Genomic DNA, 20018 nt, shown 5'->3' on the forward strand with positions numbered 1-20018 from the left:
GTGTGTGTGTGTACATGTGACTTTTTTTTTTTAAGATACATACTTTTATTCACAAGAAAGTTCTTTAAATGAACTAGCTCACACTTTGGGTTTTCTGTTATTGTAGCTAATACTGATAGGCTGTTAACAGTGAAGGAATGAGATCCCTGTGGGTTTTTTTTTGTGTGTGTGTGGTTAGATATTGGCTTACATTTTTGCAAGAAATTTGGCTCATTGTCTTATGTATATGCTTTTTAAAATACAAAAAAAGTGCTAATTGCAATGCTAAGAAAGATGGGAGGGATAGGTTGGGCATGCTTGCCTTGAAGAATAGTGGGTTGAGAAACAGCATAATGATAATGGGCACTCGTGGCATTTGTTGATTAAATGATTATCATTTTTGTCGTCTGCTGATGAGATTGCTGAATAGCTGCAGCTGTTCTTCATTTCCACCCTGCAAAATAAGAGGAAATGGATGAGCACAGGGGCTGGGGACAGGGTGAGGGAGACACTTGCTGACACACAGAGCCTGAAAACCAAAGGAGATTGACTTGCAGGAAGAAGAAATTGACAAACAGCTGAGAAAAAGCTGAGTGGTAGCTGAGAAAGATTGAAAAGACCCCAAACATTGCTATATGGAGCTTCCATGCCCATTGGAGTCCATTTTCCTCTGTATAATTCGCTGAGTGTACTTTGCAGTGGAAATGGTCAGCTAAGCAATTTGAATGTTGCATGTTTGCCTAGCTTTGAAAATTCAGACTAAAAGATAATAAAGATGAAAAGCAGTTGATATATCTAGAGAACAGTTACTTAAGCTTATTATGACATCTATAACAGGTGGTGAAGCTTGCAAATGAAATCAGTGAAAAACAGGTTACCTAAGATGATTTGAGGGATACCATATAAATCTTACTCTACTTTTTATAACGTGGTAGGAGAAGCTTATGTTTTAATTCCTATCATTATTTTGGGGGCACTGGCTGACAAATGTTGCTTTTTAATTCAGTATGAGAATGAATTAGAAAACTTTTCATTTAAAAAAGTATCAATGAGAATTTACTTAAAACCATAAAACAATATAGATAAAAGTTGGAAAATTAAGAGTTTCCAAACAAGAAGGCTACATTACATAGCTTTGTAAGCCAGTTGAGATATCTTTCATATTAATCATGTAAACATATTACAGAAAGACAAACTAGGACCTGCACAATTAAATTTTGTATAAAATCACTTTCCTGATTTGTAAAAATCAGTTTGGCAACAATTTTACAGGTTATGTTTAAAAACTATAGAAGTTAAAAGGTGGGAAATTTTGGTGAGAAAAACTGTATGTGGGAATCTTTTAGCACTTTATTGTAACGATGGGACTTGGGATTTTGTTTCTTCTTATCTTCACTTGAAATTCTTGACGGGCTGTGAGCTTCTTAGAAGTCCACATCTGTTGCTCAAAAGATCATGATGTGCTAAATGCAGTGAGATGAAAAGGGGCTCATCCTGGCAGTGTCCCTCATGTGCCAAGGCATTGGAGACATCTGCTGGAGCTGGCACCAAGCCACTCAGGGACTTCTCCAAAAACAAAGTTGAGTGACAACTCTTAGGAGGAAGAAACTAAACCACTTGGAGGAAATTTTGACATAATGTGATAGTTTTCTCCTTTTCTTTCAGGACGTGAGCTTCACAATCTTTTCAGGTGATCTGATTTACTGTTAAAAGCTTATATGCCAAGCATTCATGCTGGAATGCCCATTCACACAAATGAAAGAGATGTTGAATTGTATAGGCTTTAAGTTCTTAAAACTCTGGAAATGTTTCTTTTTTTTAGTCCTGAAATCCTAGATCTTCAGTCACTTCAACTTTGTACTACTTTGTTGAATTTTTAATCTTATTTCCTATTTGATTTTTCCCATTTAATCACTTTTCATGGTGAAACCAATTAAAGGTTCATTTCTGCTCATAGATTAATGAATATTCACCAAATACCAGGTGCCGACTTCAATCCTCAGTTAATATTTCTCACTGTATAAATAATCTGTACTTCTCATACAGAGATTGAACTTTAACAGAAGTAGCTAGAATGTTCTTGATAACAATTTAAGCAGTAAAAGAGCTAGATTTAACATTTAGTTACATAAAAAATTCATAAAATCTAACCATAGTGAGATTTATGTAAGTAAGCTACTTTATTTCTAACAATATGAATGCAGTTGGCATGGTAAATCATTTCTTAAGGTATCTTCACAAGGAAAAGAGTGATAATAGAGCTACCTCAATTTCATGTTTATACATCCTAGGAGGTGTCATTTGTAGTAGGTCAACTACAGAATATAGTCATATTCACAATATAAAGAACATATTAGACAATCAAACTGTAAACATACACTGTAGTTGACATCTAAGTTTAATAGCATGTAGTTCAGACTATCACTTAGAGGGATGCTCTTTTAGGATGCTTACAATACCAGGGCCTGGAGCTATGCTGATGGAACACAGCATGCGGACACCCTCCTGACTTTGCGAAGTAGCCTTTACATTTACTGCTTTTGCATTTTTGTTTCTGCTCAGAGCCAAATGATGAGCTATGGATTGGCTTAAATGACATCAAGATTCAAATGTACTTTGAGTGGAGTGATGGGACCCCCGTGACATTTACCAAATGGCTTCGTGGAGAACCAAGTCATGAGAACAACAGGCAGGAGGATTGTGTTGTGATGAAGGGCAAGGTAGGGTGACTTTCACTGTTGATACCTGGGGATTTTGTTTCTTTAGCCTCACTTTCTGCATGTTTATTTAGATTGTTTTTATTCCAAGTGAATTGACATAAATCAAAGGTGAAATTAGATTTATGTCCAATTTCATGATTCTTTCTAAATGGTTTATATATTTAGAGAAAAACAGAAAAATATCTTCCATCTATTGTTCTAATTCTCAAATACCACAACAATCTGGAATTGGGTCAGGAAAAAACAATTAGCCTAGAATGCCATCAGGATCTCTCATGTACGTATCAGGGATATGTCCTTAGCCATCAGCTGTATCTTTTCTGCTAGAAGCTGAATCAAACGTGGAGTAGCTAGGACTCAACTAGACACTCCCGATACAAATTCCCAAAAGGTCACTTCACTGCTGCAGTACAATGCCCATCCCCACAGGATTTTTTAAAAATTTCCATCTTGTATTCATTTTTAAAAAATGATTCATTTATTTTTATTGGAAAGTCAGATTTAAGAGAGAAGGAGAGACACAGAGAAGAGCTTCCATCTGCTGGTTATCTCCCTAAGTGGCCACAATGGCCAGAGCCATTGATCCAAAGCTGGGAGCCTGGAGCTTCTTCTGGGTCTCCCGTGTGCGTGCAGGGTCCCAAGGCTTTGGGTCATTCTCAGCTGCTTTTCCAGGCCACAGGCAGGGAGCTGGATGGGAGGTGCATCAGCCAGGATACAAACAAGTACCCGTATGGGATTTAACCACTAGGCTATCATGCTGGACTCTTTTTTCTTTTTAACATTTATTTATTTATAGTGATATGGCAGATTAACAGAGAGAAGGAGAGAGAGAGAGAAAGATCTTCTGTCTGCTGGTTCACTCCCCAAGTAGCCACAATAGCTGAAGTTAAGCCAATCTGAAGCCAGGAACCAGGAGCTTCTTCCAATCTTCCCATGTGGGTAGAGGGTCCCAAGGCTTTGGGCCATCCTTCTCTGCTTTCACAGACAAAAGGCTGGGAGCTGGAAGGGAAGTAGAGCAGGCAGGATACGAACCAGCACCCATATGGGATGCAGGTGGATGCATGGAAGGCAATGATTTAGTTACTGAGCCATTGTGCCGGGTCCCATCTATTAGTTTTAAATGGATATGCTGCATAAATAGCCTGAATAGGACTTGAGTGATACAAGATTATTATTGAACTATTTTTGTTAATAGATGATGAACATGGTGGTTAAGAGGTTGTGTTTGCTATACAATTTCTTCACTCACTTTCCAAGTAGGGATGGTAATTGCACCCAGCTTACATGCAGGCATGAGAATTAAATGCATAAAGTATGTGTGAGTCCTGGCCTTCCATGTGCCAGGATCCATTTTAGGTTCCAGTTCATGTCCCAGCAGCCCTGCTTCCCATCTAGCTCCCTGCTTGTAGTCTTGGAAAGCCGTAGAGATCGACTGAAAGCCTTGGAACCCTGCACCCATGTGGGAGACCCAGAACAAGTTTGTGGCTCCTGACTTCGGATTGGCTCATCTCTGGCTGTTGTGGCTGCTTGGGGAGTGAAGCAGCAGTTGGAAGATCTTCCTTTCTGTCTCTCCTCCTCTCTGCATATCTGACTTTACAATAAAAATAAATAAGTCTTAAACATATTATCTTGAGAATGGGAAGACCCATCTGCAGTTTACAAATGTCGCTGTAGCTGGAGGGGTGAGCACCAGATTACAGGGGTCTTAAAACAAGTGAAGTTAGAGGAACTAAAGGCAGCCAATTAGGAAGTCCTCTTTCATCATATGTACCAGTTACAGAGAAGGCACAGGTCATTTTAACCTGAAGTCCCTAGGGAAGACAACTGTAACTGAGTGTGAGGTTGAACCTTAGATCCGGAAGGGCACTGCTCAGTAGAACAAGAGGAGAAAGAAGAAGATTGGTTTGGGGTTGATTTTCAAGGTCGATCGATAGGGTGAGGAGGGTTTTTTTCTGGATGGCTTGAATGTTCTTGGTGGAATGGAGACAGAGCTGATGGTGACAGCTGATGAGCAGGCTGTATGAAAGCCATCGGCAGTATCAGCACTTAAGGACTTGCATGCATTTTACTTCCTCCCTAAATCCCTCTAAACGGTGGTTTGGATGTTTAAGACACACAGTCCTTTTGGGGTTACAATCTCTTCTTATATCTCCGTCAATTTATCCTACTTTTTTTTCCCCCTGTAGAATTCCCTTTTTCTCTGAATAACCTTGAACCTTAGTTTTCCTTCTCTGAAGTGCAACTACAAGAAAATCACATCAAAGTCAAACAACTCAGGTAATTTTTTTCCCATTTCTTCACTCTTGGCAGGATGGCTACTGGGCAGATAGGGCCTGTGAGCGGCCCCTTAACTACATTTGCAAGATGGCATCACAAGCCCAAACTACAGGAATAGTGGAAGAAGAACCAGGTTGCCAGAAAGTAAGTAAAGAACATTCATGATGAATTTAGATCAGCAAGTATTATTTGATGCAGCTACCTTTGTTTTTGTGCCCGTGTAAGTGCTTTGTCCTCATGGCGGTGAAATGTTTCAGCCATCTGAAATATTCAGTGGTTCGTTGTACACTTCTGGTATCATTGCCCTCTCTCAGGTTTGGGGAATTCTCTCCCTAGTTACTATTGGGGTGCGTGGTCTGTAGCTCCTCTTGAAAGGTTTTAAACTTGGAAAAGAGAACTGAGGATGAAATGATGCCCTCAGCAGATCCTAGTGTGAAGGTCAGGAGCTAACGGGTGACCTTGGGAAAAGTTGCCATCCAGAGACCTGCAGGCTACTATCCATGAATATTTCCAGTGGAAATATTTAATTGCTCATAGTGAATTATCCTTAGTTATTATTATTTCTGGGGAGTCTTTTCCTGTGTGAGAATTCTTCTCCATAGAGCCCTTTAGTGGGAGGCAGGAAATCTAGATTCCAACTGGTACCAGCAGAACCCAGATGATTTTTTAAAAATATATGTAAAATTTTAGTTTTTGACAGATTTGGTGTGATTTGTAGATAGATTTCTAACAACATAATGATATTCCTTTCCTCTGTCCCACTCTTCTTTTTCCTTTCTTCCTTTACTTTTGTTAGTTTTTGATATAACCTGTTTTAAATTTATATTACAGTATAAAGACCTAATACTTTACCGAATAAGACATTTAGCAAATAAAAACCAAAAAGCCTACTTTAGTGGAGAAACCCGACAGTGGCTGACTATGGACACTATTTAATCATCTCATCCATATGCAGTAAATATTGAAGTAGTCACAGATAAAACTACAATAGTATAACATTCTTAGTCACTGATTCGACACAGGTCTAAAAGTTTTTTTGCAAACCTCTATTTACAGCAATAGTGATGCACATTGACATGTCTCTTTTTTAAGTTTTAGCTCACTCACGTACGGAAGAACATGTAGAATTTGCCTTACTGGGTCCGGTGTCTTCCAATTCTGTTCATTCTTTTTTATAGTTGAATAATATTTCATTGTGTATATGTATAACATTTTCTTTATATATTTGTCTTATGATTGATACTTCAGAGGATTCTAAATTTTGGCTGTTGTGAATAGTCTTGTTATAAACATGATGGTGCCAGAATCTCTGAGACAATGTGTTTTAAATCTTTTGGATATATATCTAATCATGAGATTGCTGAATTAAATGGCAAATCTATTTCTAGGTTTTAAAGGAATCTCCACACTGTTTTCCACAGCCTTTAAGCTAATTTACTTGCCCACGAACAATGTATAAGTATTCCTCTTTGTCCACATCCTTGGCAGCAATTGTTACTTTGTGTGTTGGAACTTAGTTATTCTGGCAGGAGTGAGTGGATGTGTGATTGTTCACTTGATGATGGCTAGTGGTGTTTCTTGTTTTTTCCCAACTATTTGTTACCCATTTGCATTTCTTCTTTTGAGAACTGTCTATTGAAGTCTCAACTGGATTAGTCGCCTTTTTGTTGTTGAGTTTTTAAAGCTGCTGATATATCCAGGATGTTAATCCTTTGTTGGAGAGGTGGTTTGCAATTTTCTTTCCATTCTTTTGGTTGTCTCCTCATGCTGTTTTATATAGTTCCATTTTTTAAAAAAAGTTTTGGTTTGGCTACCTGTGCTCTGGATGTCTTGTCCAAGAAGTCATCTCCTACATGAATGTTTTGGGGTGTTTCATCTACGTTTTCTTCCAACAACTTCATAGTCTCAGGACTTACATTTAACGCTTTGATCCATAGTCAGCTAATTTTGTATATATTGAGAGGTATGAAGCTAGTTTCATTCTTCTACGCACATGCTCAATATTGCCAACACAATTTTGTTGTTGTTGAAAACCTATCCTTACTCCACTGAATGGTCTGAGCACTTTTCTGAAATGATCAGTTAGCTGCATACGTAACGAGCTAATTTCTGGACTCTCTATTCTTTTCCAATGACCTTTGCATTTATTTTTATGCCAGTACCATGCTATTTCGATTACTATAACTTTGCAGTATGCCTTGAAGTCAGGTTTATGATGCTTCCAGGTTGTTTTCTTTTTCTTGTTTAGGATTGTTTTGGCTACTCTGGATCTATTGTGATTTAATGTGAATTTTAGCATCTCCTTCTCTAATTTTTTAAAGGATGTTTTTGTTGATTGGATAATGATTCTTTGTTAGTGAATTTGGTGATATTGTGTGTTTTCATATTTACTTCTAATACAGGGCACTCTTCACAATTTTTTGTAAGGTTGGTCTGGTGGCAGTAAGTTCTCTCATTTTTACTTACCTGGAAAATGTTTTATTTCTGCTGCACTTTTTAAGACAGCTTCACTGGGTGTAACATTCTTGGGTGGAAGTTTTTTCTTTTAAGACTTTGTATGTATCATCCCACTTTCTTCAGACCTGTAGAATTTCTGCTGTGAAGTCTAATGTTAATCTAATTAGTTTTACTTTATATGTCACTTGACATTTTTACTGTCTTTAGGATTCTGTCTTTGTTTTTAAACTTTTGACAACTGGACAATATGCCTTGTAGAAGACCTTTTTGGGGTGATCCTGCCTGGGTTCTTAAAACTTACAGCTGGATGTCCTTGTCTCTTAAGATCTCTCAGATTTTCAGTTATTATTTAAATGCCCTTTTCCTTTCCTTTTTTAGGAATATTTATAATATGGATATGTGACTGTTTAATGACATTCATATTTTGTGCCTACTTTTTTATGCTTTTAAATTCTTTTCCCTTTGTTTTATCTGATTGGGTTATTTCGAAATTCTTGTCCTTGAATTTAGAAATTTTTTTCCTCTACTTGATGTATTCTGCTGTTAAAGTTCTCAATTCTTTTTTTTTTTTTGCTGATTGATGATTTCATCTCCAAAATTTATAGTTGGCTCTTGTGAATGAGTTCTGTCTCTTTAGTAATATTTTCAATCATGTCCCTCATTGCTTGCCTCATTTTCTTAATCTGTATTCTTTTGTATCATGTTTAATTTCCTTACAATCATTTTGAATTATATGTCTGTCATTTCATAGATTTACTTCAGTTTAGGACCTAGTTGGAGGGCTGCTGTGTTGTTTCAGAGACATCATGATGCCTTGCTTTGTCATGTTTCTTGTGTCCCCAAGTTGATATCTGTGCATATGGTGCAATTGTCCCTTGTTTATGGAATAGGTTTAATTGTATGCGAGATTACAGTTTACCTGGAGTTCAGGGTATCACTTAGCCTGTTGCCTTGGCCTTGGTTTTAGGTGAGCTCAGGAGTGTAGTCTCGGATGATTTCTCTTAATGTCAGCTGTGTCTATGGGTGACACAGTGGATTAGTTGGCTGCAGTTTTTAGGGATGGAAGTGTAGGTTTGAGAAGAAGGACTGTTTCTTTGGGTATGTATCTTTGGTCCATAGAGATTCAATGTTGTCTCCTTGGTGAACGGGCCTTGTATTCTTGGTACTGGGGTGCTAAGGGTGACTGCCCACTGGTCCTGTAATAAACTCGAGTGATGTCAGGGCTTTTTCCAACAATTGCTAAGGCTTTAGGACTGTGTAATGTAGAGGCATCCTTTCTCAGATCCTGCTAGGAGAGTTCTGGTGTGATGGATTTTAACACCAACAGGCCTGACCCTAGGGCTAAGCGATGTGAGCAAAAACCTGGTCCAGTCCTTCCTACAGGATAAAAACAAGGTTTACTCTGCTGGGTGTGAGTCCAGAAAGGCAGACTGCAGCTAAGATCTTTGTTGAGTCCACTGGTTAGGTTCCAGTGGTACTGACAAATTTAGAACAGATTGTTATGGTCCTGGTGTTGTGGAGGTATAGGTCTGCCAGGGTGGGAAGGGATTTGGGGTCAGGGAGCTGCTTCTGGTGTTAGCACCTAGCACCTGCAGTGAATCCCCTTGCTGAGGTGGATGCATGAACATAGCCCTGGGACTAACACGCCAAGACTCCCACAGTCACAGGACACAGGAGATGGCCTGACTCTCACTCGGATGCTGGTAGAACAGAAGCACGACTGGGGCTTTGTGCTGCCAGGTATGGCATTCCGTAGGAGTAGAGGAGGGGAAGGAAGCAGCCCCCTGCTCCAAGCCTGGCAGCTCCCCAGGCTGAAGTGAAAGTCATTGGGTGACTGTGGGATTCCTTCCCAACTGAAACTGCGAGCCTCAGGGTATGTGGCAATTTCTTCCTACCTTGACATGGTAGCACAGCAGCTCATAGCCTGCAGCGGGCTGCACAGTATAGCTGGCCACAGTGGTGTCTACCTTCTCTCCTCTTGTCCCATGGAGTTCTTGTTGTCCTCCAAAACTTTGTGTCAGTCAGACCTCCGGAAACTTAGCTTTTGTTTTGTTGTTTTCATAACTCCAAAGAGTTTGTTTGGCTCTAACCTACTCAGCCATATTGGACCTCCACTCGGATAAATTAAAGAAAGTTGCACATCTTGTTGTGTTTCAATTTCACAGCCAATTGTGACAATAACACCTCCCTTCGAATCTTAAGTATAAAATCTTGAGGATAAAATGAATTGTCTCTATGAACTCATTTTAAAGTGAAAATAAATTATGAAAATATCGGTTTGATGGCTATTTTCCTTTTTGACCTCTGATTTCCCCTTTTGTCCTTTCTCACTTCTCTTGGACAAAACGCAAAGCAGAAACTAATTATTTTTGCAAGAGTGTTGTGTCACATAATCTTAAAAAACACCGGAGGGCTGAGGAGTCAGGAAAGTTAACGTGTATTGCACAAATAAGCCTTAAGGAAAAATACAACAGACAACAGAAAACCATAGGATGCTAGAGATAGAAAGGATCTTAGTAAGGATCAAAATGCCTTTTCTAAATGTAATGTTCTGGAAACCTCTGTGCCAACAAGTTTTCTTGGAGTCGAAAGAAGTGACTAGAATCCAGGTCCCCTCCCCTACAGGCATTTGGTTTCCTTATGCTTACATATCCTTTACTTATGTCTGTATACAAGATGGTATATTACTTTTTAATTTTCTATAAGAATAAAAAAATCCATAAGTTTTTCTTACTTCTACAGAATCAATGCAAATTTTATGTTTTCTTATTGATGATTGTTATACCACAACTTCTTATAAATGCTAACTTAGCTTATTAGGAGGTCGTGAAAACAAGAGAGTAAAGGCAAGTACAGGTGTCTTAATGAACTTGTAGGAGAAATAGTAATGTCCTAAAAGAGAAAACTGAAGTTCAGAAAACCTAAATAATTTAGCCAGTTTAAAGATACCTGCTCCATGGCTAGCATTGTGCACAGCACAGCAAGCCTCTGCCTGCAAGTCCTGGCCATTCCACTTCTGGCCCAGCTTCCTGATAACGGGACTAGCAAGACAATGGTAGACAGCCTGAGTAACTAGGATCCCACCAGGCATGTAGGGGACCAGGGTGGGATTCTGATTCGTGGCTTTAGCCTGACCTAGCCATGGCTCTTGTGCCCATCTGGGGAGTAAGCCCGTAAGTAGAAAAATCTGCCCCCTCTCTGTCACTCTGCCTTTTATGTATAAATGTGAAATTTATATATATTCTTGAAAATTGTCATTAATTAACTTTATTCACTGCTTTTGAAGTTTCTCTTAGATCAGAATTCATACCTTGATGTTTTGTTGTCTGTATTTTCATCAACAGGTATTTCAGTCTGCATTCCTATTTTAATCTTTGGTTTATTCATTCAGTTTGCTTTTTTGCTCTGAAACCCTGCCTATGGCACTAATCTGACGATTGAGTTTTGCACTTCTACATTTTCTTTCCTTGAGATTCTGATTTTGTTTTAAGTCTTCCTGTGTTTGTGCATAGTGTTTTGATCTTCTGTTACTTATTATGTTGCTTCTGTAATTAAGCTCTCTCAACCATGTTTATTTTTGTAATTTTAAAGATTGATAAATAATTATTGCTCCCTTTGGAATTGAGCATTTTCACTTGTGATTTGTAATACTTTTGGTGATTTAGTGCTCATGTTTATTCTTGCACCTACTCTTGAATGCCGTAGTCTTCTATGACCTGGTTTGTGGAGGTATTTCCACTGTGTGGTTTTAATTCTACTTCTTTCAAGACTGGATAGACTCTCCCTTATATGTACAGAATATTGCATTTTTGGAAGTTGTTTTTCATACAATATGGACAGTGTAAAATTGGAACTGGCACTCATCGATGCCAGAGATTTGAAATTGCTTTCAACCCAACTGTGATACCCAGACCCCCAGGCAGGTAACAAGACTGTCACCTCCTGACTTTGTGAGTAAAGTTCTCTAGCTTTGCTTTCCAGAGGGCCTCCTCTTACTGTTCAGGTCTTTCTACAAGGAACTCAAGTGGGTGGAAGGCCAGCCATTGTGTTCAGAATGCACAGTCTTAGTCTGACTCCTGGGGACTGATACTAGAGCTGATGTACCTTTGACATTTGGGTACTTTCCAAGCGAATTTTAGTGTTCTGCTTACTTTCGGTTCTAGGAAATCTTCCTTATTCCTCTCAAACATTAGTGTAAATTTTTCATTTACCGTCACACTTTTATCTAGCATTTTTTTTTTAAGTGTAAGAGAGGAACCGCACCAGAGAATGTTGCTGGGCATTTGATGTTTTCTCTTAGGATCGGATGATCTAGCTTTATACTCAGGCCTTACTCTTCCCCAAATTGCTTCCTGTGGTTAACTATTCTCAAACAAAAACCTTAGCTATTCTTGCTCAGTTTCCTCAGTAAGCACTTTTTTTTTTTTTTAATTAGAAGGTACATTGGAAGTGGAGAAAATGATTTGTCAAATGAACAGTATACCACTGTTTGCTTTATTCAATTACATTTGTAATTTTCATTTAAATTCTCCAGACTTGTGTTATTTAGACATATCTATTGCTTATCTGTTTTCATTTCCTTATAAGCGCTCATGATAATCTGTTCATTTCTGCCTTTCTTGGTCACTTTAATAGGGTTGGAAAAGACATGGTTTTTACTGCTATTATATTGGACGCACACTTTCCACGTTTACAGAAGCAAACCAGACTTGTATAAACGAGAAGGCTTATTTAACAACTATTGAAGACAGGTATTTAACCAATTAAATTTAAATTTAAAATATATCAAAGTGTAACAAAAAATTTTTTTTTTGAAAACACTGAAGCATCCACGTGCTTAACATTGCTGAGTAAATTATGTAGGATCTGGAGGCCCAGTTTGTAATGGTGGAACATTAAAAGTAATTTCCTTATTTGGACTCATCATTATTAAAATTGTAAAACTTGTTATTTTTAATACAATCAATCGATATTCAGGACATTTTACCAGTAGTCTAATAGCTCCGCCATTGTCTGATTTACTACATATGTTTCAAGTTACAGTGCTGTAATAAATGTGTCATGAAATACATATTCCTTTTTATTATTTTAATTATGCCCATTTATGTGGTACAGTGTGACAATCAACACATTTTCAATGCGTAAAGAACAAATCAAAACTTTCAAAGCAACAAAAGATTAAACCCTCTTTCTATCTTTACTCTTTCCTCCACCAACAAAGAAACTAGAGAGACTGGCTAAATGATTCACTCATTATTTCTATTCTGGCCTTTGTGGCAATTTGAAAAGTGAACCAGCAGATTGAACACCTCTTCTCCTCTCTTTTCTTTCTCTCTCTCTCTCTGCACACACACACACACACACACACACACATATATACACATGCACACATATATACAACATGTTTAAATACCAACTAAGTCATAGCTGAAGATACTTGGAACTAATACTTCTCATGTTGATTTTTTAAAAAATTATTACAGAAATGTTTCTAAAATTTAATTGAGTGTTCTTTTTCTCTTTCTTTTTAAAAGATATGAACAAGCATTCCTGACTAGTTTGATTGGATTGAGGCCAGAGAAATACTTTTGGACAGGACTTTCAGATATACAGAACAAAGGCACCTTTCAATGGACCATTGATGAGGAGGTCAGGTTCACTCACTGGAATTCGGATATGCCAGGTATGACGGTGTGCTTGACTCCCAATTACCCTCTGTGTCCTTGCTTGCTGATGAACCAAGCGGGCCAAGTCTGTTAACTTTCCAGGGAGACTATGTACATTCATTGTGCTTTGGATACAGTGTTGTAGTGTTGTGTATTTCATTCTTTTTAATTTTGCTTCCGTTAAATTTTTTTTTTCCAATGAGTCTTCAATGCTGTAAGAAAAACACAAAGAGAAAATTGCTAGGCTCCTTGGAACAATATTTATGAAATCCTAAATGTTCAGAAATGTCACAAATGATTAACATATTCATGATCACTTAAAACTTTATTCCATGGGTATAAAATATTTCCATATGACTATGAATAGAATTATTAGTGTACCTCAATGGAAGGACAAAGGATCGCACATATATGGGACTTAGCACTTCCATGTGTGTGTTCTCATGTGTGGCCTTTTATACATCCTGGTTTTTGATTTATCTTTATAGGAACACTTCTGGTTAATGGTTTAAAAGAGGTAAAAACTGGGATTCAGAAAATATATGTGACTAGCAAGCTTCTGGACTTGGGTTTAGACTTATCTGTGTATAGTTTTCAAATTTGAGAATTGTGTTTGTATCACTCTACTTTCCCACAAATTCTTATTTACCTTTCTAAGGAAGGCATTGTAAACAGTTTCTGAAATACAGTGTGAGATATTACTTGTTGTCAATTTGCACTAGTCTTGCTAGCATAGATTGTCCATTAAACCAACATGAAAACTGGACATCTTTCATGTAGATTAAAAAAAAAATTAGATGTGTGAGGCAGAGTCTTAGAGAGATCCCATCTGCTGGTTCCCTCCCTAAACGCCTGCATCATCCTGGGCTAGCAGGGCACAGAAAGCGTGAGCTAGGAACCCAGTCTAGGTCTCCCCGACGTGGGTTTCCTCACCGCTACCTTACACGCTAGGCTGAATGTCTGCCCCTGACCACACCTTTTGACATTCCATTTTCTGTGAGCATAGTAAATCTTCAGCAAGCTCCTGCTGAGTATATTCTACTTTGTGTATTTAACACAGGAAGAAAGGCAGGGTGTGTTGCCATGAGAACTGGAATTGCAGGGGGCTTATGGGATATTCTGAAATGTGAAGAAAAGGCAAAATTTGTATGCAAGCAATGGGCAGAAGGAGTGACTCGTCCACCAGAGCCCACCACAACTCCTGAACCTAGATGTCCAGAGGATTGGGGTACCACCAGCAAAACAAGCTTGTGTTTCAAGGTAAGTCTCAATAACTAAGCTAATAAAGAATTTGGAAGATACATTAGTTTATGGAGCTACGTAATTAAGTAAATATAAACAAGAAAAAAAAAAGACCAAAGCACACTGTTCATGTTCCACCTATAGACATTCTATTCTGACTTTGCTAATCTGGAGTGGGCCTAGGAATTAACTGCTTTTAAAGATTTCCCTGGAGGAATGTTAATGACCAGTTATACTTAGACCAATAGAAACAACCCACAGAAGTTTTTCTCACCTGCTTTGATCCTGGCTTCTTCCTTTTTCCTGCAGCTTTCTGGCCCTGGTCAGAGCTCACAGTTCTTTTGATTTTGATGAAAGCATCTGTTTATCTCCTTCCTACCTATTACCTATACTTTTCACTATCTTAACTGATAAACTAGTCTACCAGAGTGTCACATAGGCATTCTAGAAAGAATCTTCCATTTTTATGACTTAACCCCAATAGTTTTAATGATGAGAGAGGAAAGCATTGCCGGATGAGGTTGACTGGTTGAGTCCATGATCCCCGACAGAGTGGAAGTGATAGAGATTGAGGAGTTTTTCAATCTGGTTGGTAATTAGGCTTAAAAGCTACAGATGATAAAAAAAAGACACTCTAGGCCATGACAGAGGATAATGTAAATGGATTATTTTTGAGCTAACACAAAGAAAATCAGCCATTTTATTGTTACCTTTGAAGCCTTTCATGTTATTAAACAGCGATCAGATTCATCCTGTCTACAGTACTTCACCCAAGGCTGGCAGGCTGTGGATGGTTGCCATAGTCTTTTTAAAAGCAGTAGCACAATCATGTAGAGCTGGGAGGCAAACCAGGGGTTTCAGTAGAGATAATGATAAGGAAAATGAAAGTTCCAATAAATCAAACTATGTGCTTCACTAGAAGTTAGGTGTAGGGTTTGTTTCCAAATATGCTTGATGTGGGATTGGTTTCTGAAAACACAAACCTTTTTAAACACTGAGATGTGGAAATCAATAATAAAGTTCAACTTGTAGTAAATATATTCAAGAAAGAAAAATCTCATAGCATACTTAAAAAGATACAGTACTCTTGGGCGGTATTTATATGGAAGCATGTTCCTGACACCTCTCTCCAGAGCTCTAGTTGAGTTCGGGTCTTCAGTGAAAGCTGTTTTGAGTTGTGCTTTTTGTCTAACATTTTTATTTATTTGAAAGGCAGAATAAGAGAGAGGGAGAGAGAGAAACAGATAAACAGACAATTTCTTTCATTTGTTGATTTACTTCTCAAATGGCTGCAATGGTTGCAATGGTGAGGGCTGGGTCAGACTAAAGGTAACACCCAGGAGCTTCTTCTAGGTCTCCCGCATGGATGGTGGGGGCCAAGCACTTGGACCATCTTCCATTGATTTCCTAGCTACATTAGAAGGGAGTTGGATCAGAAGTGGAGTAGCCTGGACTTGAACTGGAGCCTGTGTGGGATGTCAGCATTACAAGTGGTAATGCTTTGCCCATTGTACCACAACACCAGCCCTTTGAGTTGCTTTCAGTCAGCTTGGGCAGGCACAATCTCTTCATCCTTTTTCCGTAAGTTTATTGTGGTGGAGGCCATGACTAAATTGTAAAAGTTAGTGGCTATGGTTAACTCCTATAGTGTTTGTGTACTATTTAATGCATCCAGGTTATCACTGTGGATTGTATTTTATTATCCTTTTTGCAGTCCTCTGGACAATATAGCACAGTGTCTATACTTTATAATCTGCTAACTTTAGTTTAGCTTATCTCTGTCCCATGAGTATCTGTGCTCCCATGAGTATCTGTGCTCCAATGGTTGTTAAAATGTGTCACCACAGGGCCCGGCATGATAGCCTAGTGGCTAAAGTCCTTGCCTTGCATCCTCTAGCATCCCTAATGGGTGTGGTTCATTTCCTGGCTTTTCTACTTCCCATCTAGCTCCCTGCTTATGGCCTGGGAAAGCAGTAGAGGATAGTCCAAAGTCTTGGGACCCTGCACCTGTGTGGGAGACAAAGCTCCTGGCTTCCAATTGGCTCAGCTCTGGACCTTGTGGCTACTTGGGAAGTAATTTTTGGATGATGATTTTTCTCTCTGTACCTCCTTCCTTCTGTATTTCTGCCTTTCCAATAAAAATAAGTTAATTTTTTAAAAAAATGTGTTACCACTAGAAAAAGAAGCAAGGATGATTTGAAAGACAGCATTGGCAGGTATTGAAGGACTGTCATGTTAGTCATTGTTTAACATAAACAGGATAATACGCTGTGGCACAGTTTTAGGGAGTGTATTTTTCTTGTTTGTGTTTACTTTCTCTGTGTCGAGTTTCTGTGTTTTTACACCTCAGTGTCAATATACCTTGTTAGGCATATGCCTTATTTATGCCTAACAAAATAATCCTTTCAGAATGAGCTGTGTACCTAAACTTTAAGCCTAAATTTTGTAAGAGTTTAATCTGATTTTCCTGTACTATGGAATACTTTTGTTTTCTGAAGTTTCCTCCGCAAGATTATCCCCCAGGTTTTTTTGGCCCAACCATTTGCTCACAAACTGATTTTAAACTAAGACAAGACAGTGTTCTTGGCCATTGCCATGCCTTGTTTTCCTTTGCTTTTTTTTTAAATTCAACTTTTCTTTTAATAGTTTACATAGTTAGGAATAATGTATGCCCATGTAGACCTCTGATTAGAGAGGGCAGGGTCCAGGTATGGAGGATGGTGGGTGGAATAACTGTTGCAGTTCTTTTCCCCTCACTGTTTCCAAAAGCAGGTGGTGGGGAAGGGGAGGAGGCTACTCCTTGCCGTTGAATTGCATCAGCACCCAGAGATGGAGGATGGTTATTTGATGATACCTTAGAGATGCCTTTCCTGTAATTGAGATTGCATCCAAAGTAAATAGTCATTTATTTTGATTTGATAATCTATGAAGTATAAATTAATTTCTGAAACTGTATCACCTTTAGCTGTTTGCCAAAGGAAAGCATGAGAAGAAAACATGGTTTGAATCTCGAGACTTCTGTAGAGCTGTGGGTGGTGAACTGGCCAGCATCAACAACAAAGAGGAACAGCAGATAATATGGAGGTTAATAACGTAAGTGTCTCTTCTCTCTCACACTACTTCACCTAGATGGTGCTCGTAATCGTGGGGAAGATTTTAAATTTATGAAATTGTTGGCTCAGGATGCAATTTGGAACACTTGCATTATATTCCAAATCCATAAGCTTTTTGGGGTCTGGTTTTACTTCCAAATCCTTTCATTTTACAGTTATCTATCCTGAGGTGAATTTCTATAAAAACAAAAAAGTATGAAATATTCAGTATGTATTTGTTAAATGGATTAATAGCTGTTTTTCAATATATTACAATGACTTATTCTCCAACAATGACCTGTTTTCAGAATATGTATGAGTTGTGCCAAAATGTATCCATTGTGTGATGATTGTATTTCATCATCAATTCTCTTTACTTATGTTGAAAATAATTTTCATGTCTAGTTGGCCGTTTGGTTTTATTTCACACAGTAGCATTGCTTTGTTGATATTTTGGGGATTGCAGGGCTACCGCAAGCTACCATGAACTGTTTTGGTTGGGACTGACACACGGAGGTACTTCAGAGGGCTTTACTTGGAGTGATGGCTCTCCTGTGAGTAATTTAATACATCATTTTCTTACTTTATTATGTATTCAACTTGGCTTACTCCAAATGTTTAGTAAGATAAGATATTATTAGATATATGTTATATATGGAGATATTTTTTCTATACCAAATAAACATTACTGGAGGATCACTGTCCTTCCCAATTGTGACTTAGTCCCCCTAGTCTTCAAGATATATGCATAGTTGACTGGATTAAAAAAACTAGAATGAAAAGTTATTCTGCTAGTTTATACAAGATATTACCTTCCTTTTACCCAGCATAATTGGTTAGTATTGAATTTCTTAAAAACTGAATGTTTTGTAACCTCGTTTAGATCAGTGGAACAAAAAACAAATGTTGATATTTGCAATAATAACGACAGAAGTTGCCATTCTGAGGGCAGAAGTGAGAGGCTAATGTACTTGCCGGTGGTATTAAACAGAACCAGTCGTAACAGGAAATGATTTTGTGTGATTTCATTTTCTCCCAGGGCTTGATTAAAATGCTTAACTTTAGGCTACATTGATATTTATATTTTGTATTTTTATTTCTGAAAAGTACATCATAATATATATTCTCAAACCTATGGACCCCATTGCTGCCTCAGGAACTTCTTGCAGGTCTCATTCCAGGACCCACGTTTCTTTTCACTGTTCTGTTTTGTCATAGTTTGGTGTATTCATTGGCAACATCTTATAGGTCTTTTCCTTTTTAAAGAATTAATAGAGTATCCTGCTTATCTAATAAAGAAAAATTTTCACCAACACATTGAAATGTTATCCCTTAAGAATGGTTTGTAAATTTAGAAATTCTCAATACTAAGCAAGGAAGTTTTTTTTTTCCCTTTGCAAAGTTTTCTATATAAATCCTAGTTTTGTACCCTTGAATCCATTCTATTTAATAAAAATAAAGAAAATGTTATAACAATTGTGCACTTTGGTTAACGTCAAAACTTTTCGTGTCATAAAAGCTATTTCTTTTCCAACTGTATTCATAAACTCTGATTTCAAAGCAAATCTATTGTGACATGTAAATGGGTTTTAGCAGTCCAAGCATATCTTTGCTTTTCTGTTTGAATGGAAGATTGGCATGGACAACCATGAACAGCTAATGGTTATAACACTCTTATTATAGGTTTCATATGAAAAGTGGGCTTTTGGAGAACCTAATAATTATCAAAATGTTGAATTTTGTGGTGAACTAAAGGCTGACCCTGGTATGAGCTGGAACGATGTCAACTGTGAACACCTTAACAACTGGATTTGCCAAATCCAAAAAGGTATGGTGACTACACACCCCAATATCATCCCTTTATTTAGGTAAACAAACAAAACAACAAAATATGGAAACTGTCAGGGCCATCATTTCACCGGATAGGAATGAAGTCACTGAGCACAGATAATTGTTCCAAAGGAACAGAAGATCAAAAGGCCACCCGGGAATCCTGGACAAGAGTCACGTCCTCCAAAATCGTTCCCACAAGCAGCTGTGACTCGGGCCTGTGTTCTGTCATGAGTGGCAGGAGTGGGTGGGCATCTTGTATGCTAAGCAGAACAATGAAAGGGCAAGGCAATTTCCTTTTCTCTCTCTCTTTTTCTTTCTTTAATTTTTGCCTTTTAAGCTTCCACATTAGTTATCAGATAGGTGAAATTTGCCCAAGTCTGAGTGTTTGAAGTATTGATTTCTCAAGTACCTGTTCAACAGAAAGAATAAGCATCATCTGGAGTCCCCTAATGATGTTAGACCTGTCATATTATTTATGGTCAAAATATATATATGATATCACTTATTACCTGTGACTCAGAAAGTTCTACATATCGAACTCAGGTATTGAGGTAAGAAAATCCAGGGTGTTATACTAAGATAGTAGAGTGCAGAAAAAAACAAATCTAAATGAGTTCAAACACATATCATCTTGTTCTAAGCAGGTAAATGAAGCCATGTTGCCCTTGGCTCTTTGCAATGTTGGAAACCATACCAACTGCTTCTGGGGACTCCGCATTGTTAACCTGTTGTCTGGCTGCTTATTTTCCTCA

The 20018-nt window shown here is 38.0% G+C and overlaps 1 protein-coding gene across 1 annotated transcript in view; it reads left to right on the top strand.

Moving 5' to 3' along the window:
* The window catches only part of MRC1 (mannose receptor C-type 1), a 77283-nt gene that overhangs the window by 25944 nt on the left and 31321 nt on the right, over positions 1-20018 (top strand). Inside the window, exons 8-15 of the mRNA XM_040967981.1 lie at positions 2542-2699; positions 5010-5120; positions 12069-12184; positions 12968-13116; positions 14160-14359; positions 17307-17434; positions 17900-17987; positions 19117-19261. Coding sequence (XP_040823915.1) covers positions 2542-2699; positions 5010-5120; positions 12069-12184; positions 12968-13116; positions 14160-14359; positions 17307-17434; positions 17900-17987; positions 19117-19261 — 1095 coding nt within the window. The remainder of the gene's footprint in view (positions 1-2541; positions 2700-5009; positions 5121-12068; positions 12185-12967; positions 13117-14159; positions 14360-17306; positions 17435-17899; positions 17988-19116; positions 19262-20018) is intronic.

The sequence above is a fragment of the Ochotona curzoniae genome, unplaced genomic scaffold (genome assembly GCF_017591425.1).
Source record: "Ochotona curzoniae isolate NIBS_2020 unplaced genomic scaffold, NIBS_Ocur_1.0 scaffold_4683, whole genome shotgun sequence".
In the NCBI taxonomy this organism is placed as follows: Eukaryota; Metazoa; Chordata; class Mammalia; order Lagomorpha; family Ochotonidae; genus Ochotona; species Ochotona curzoniae.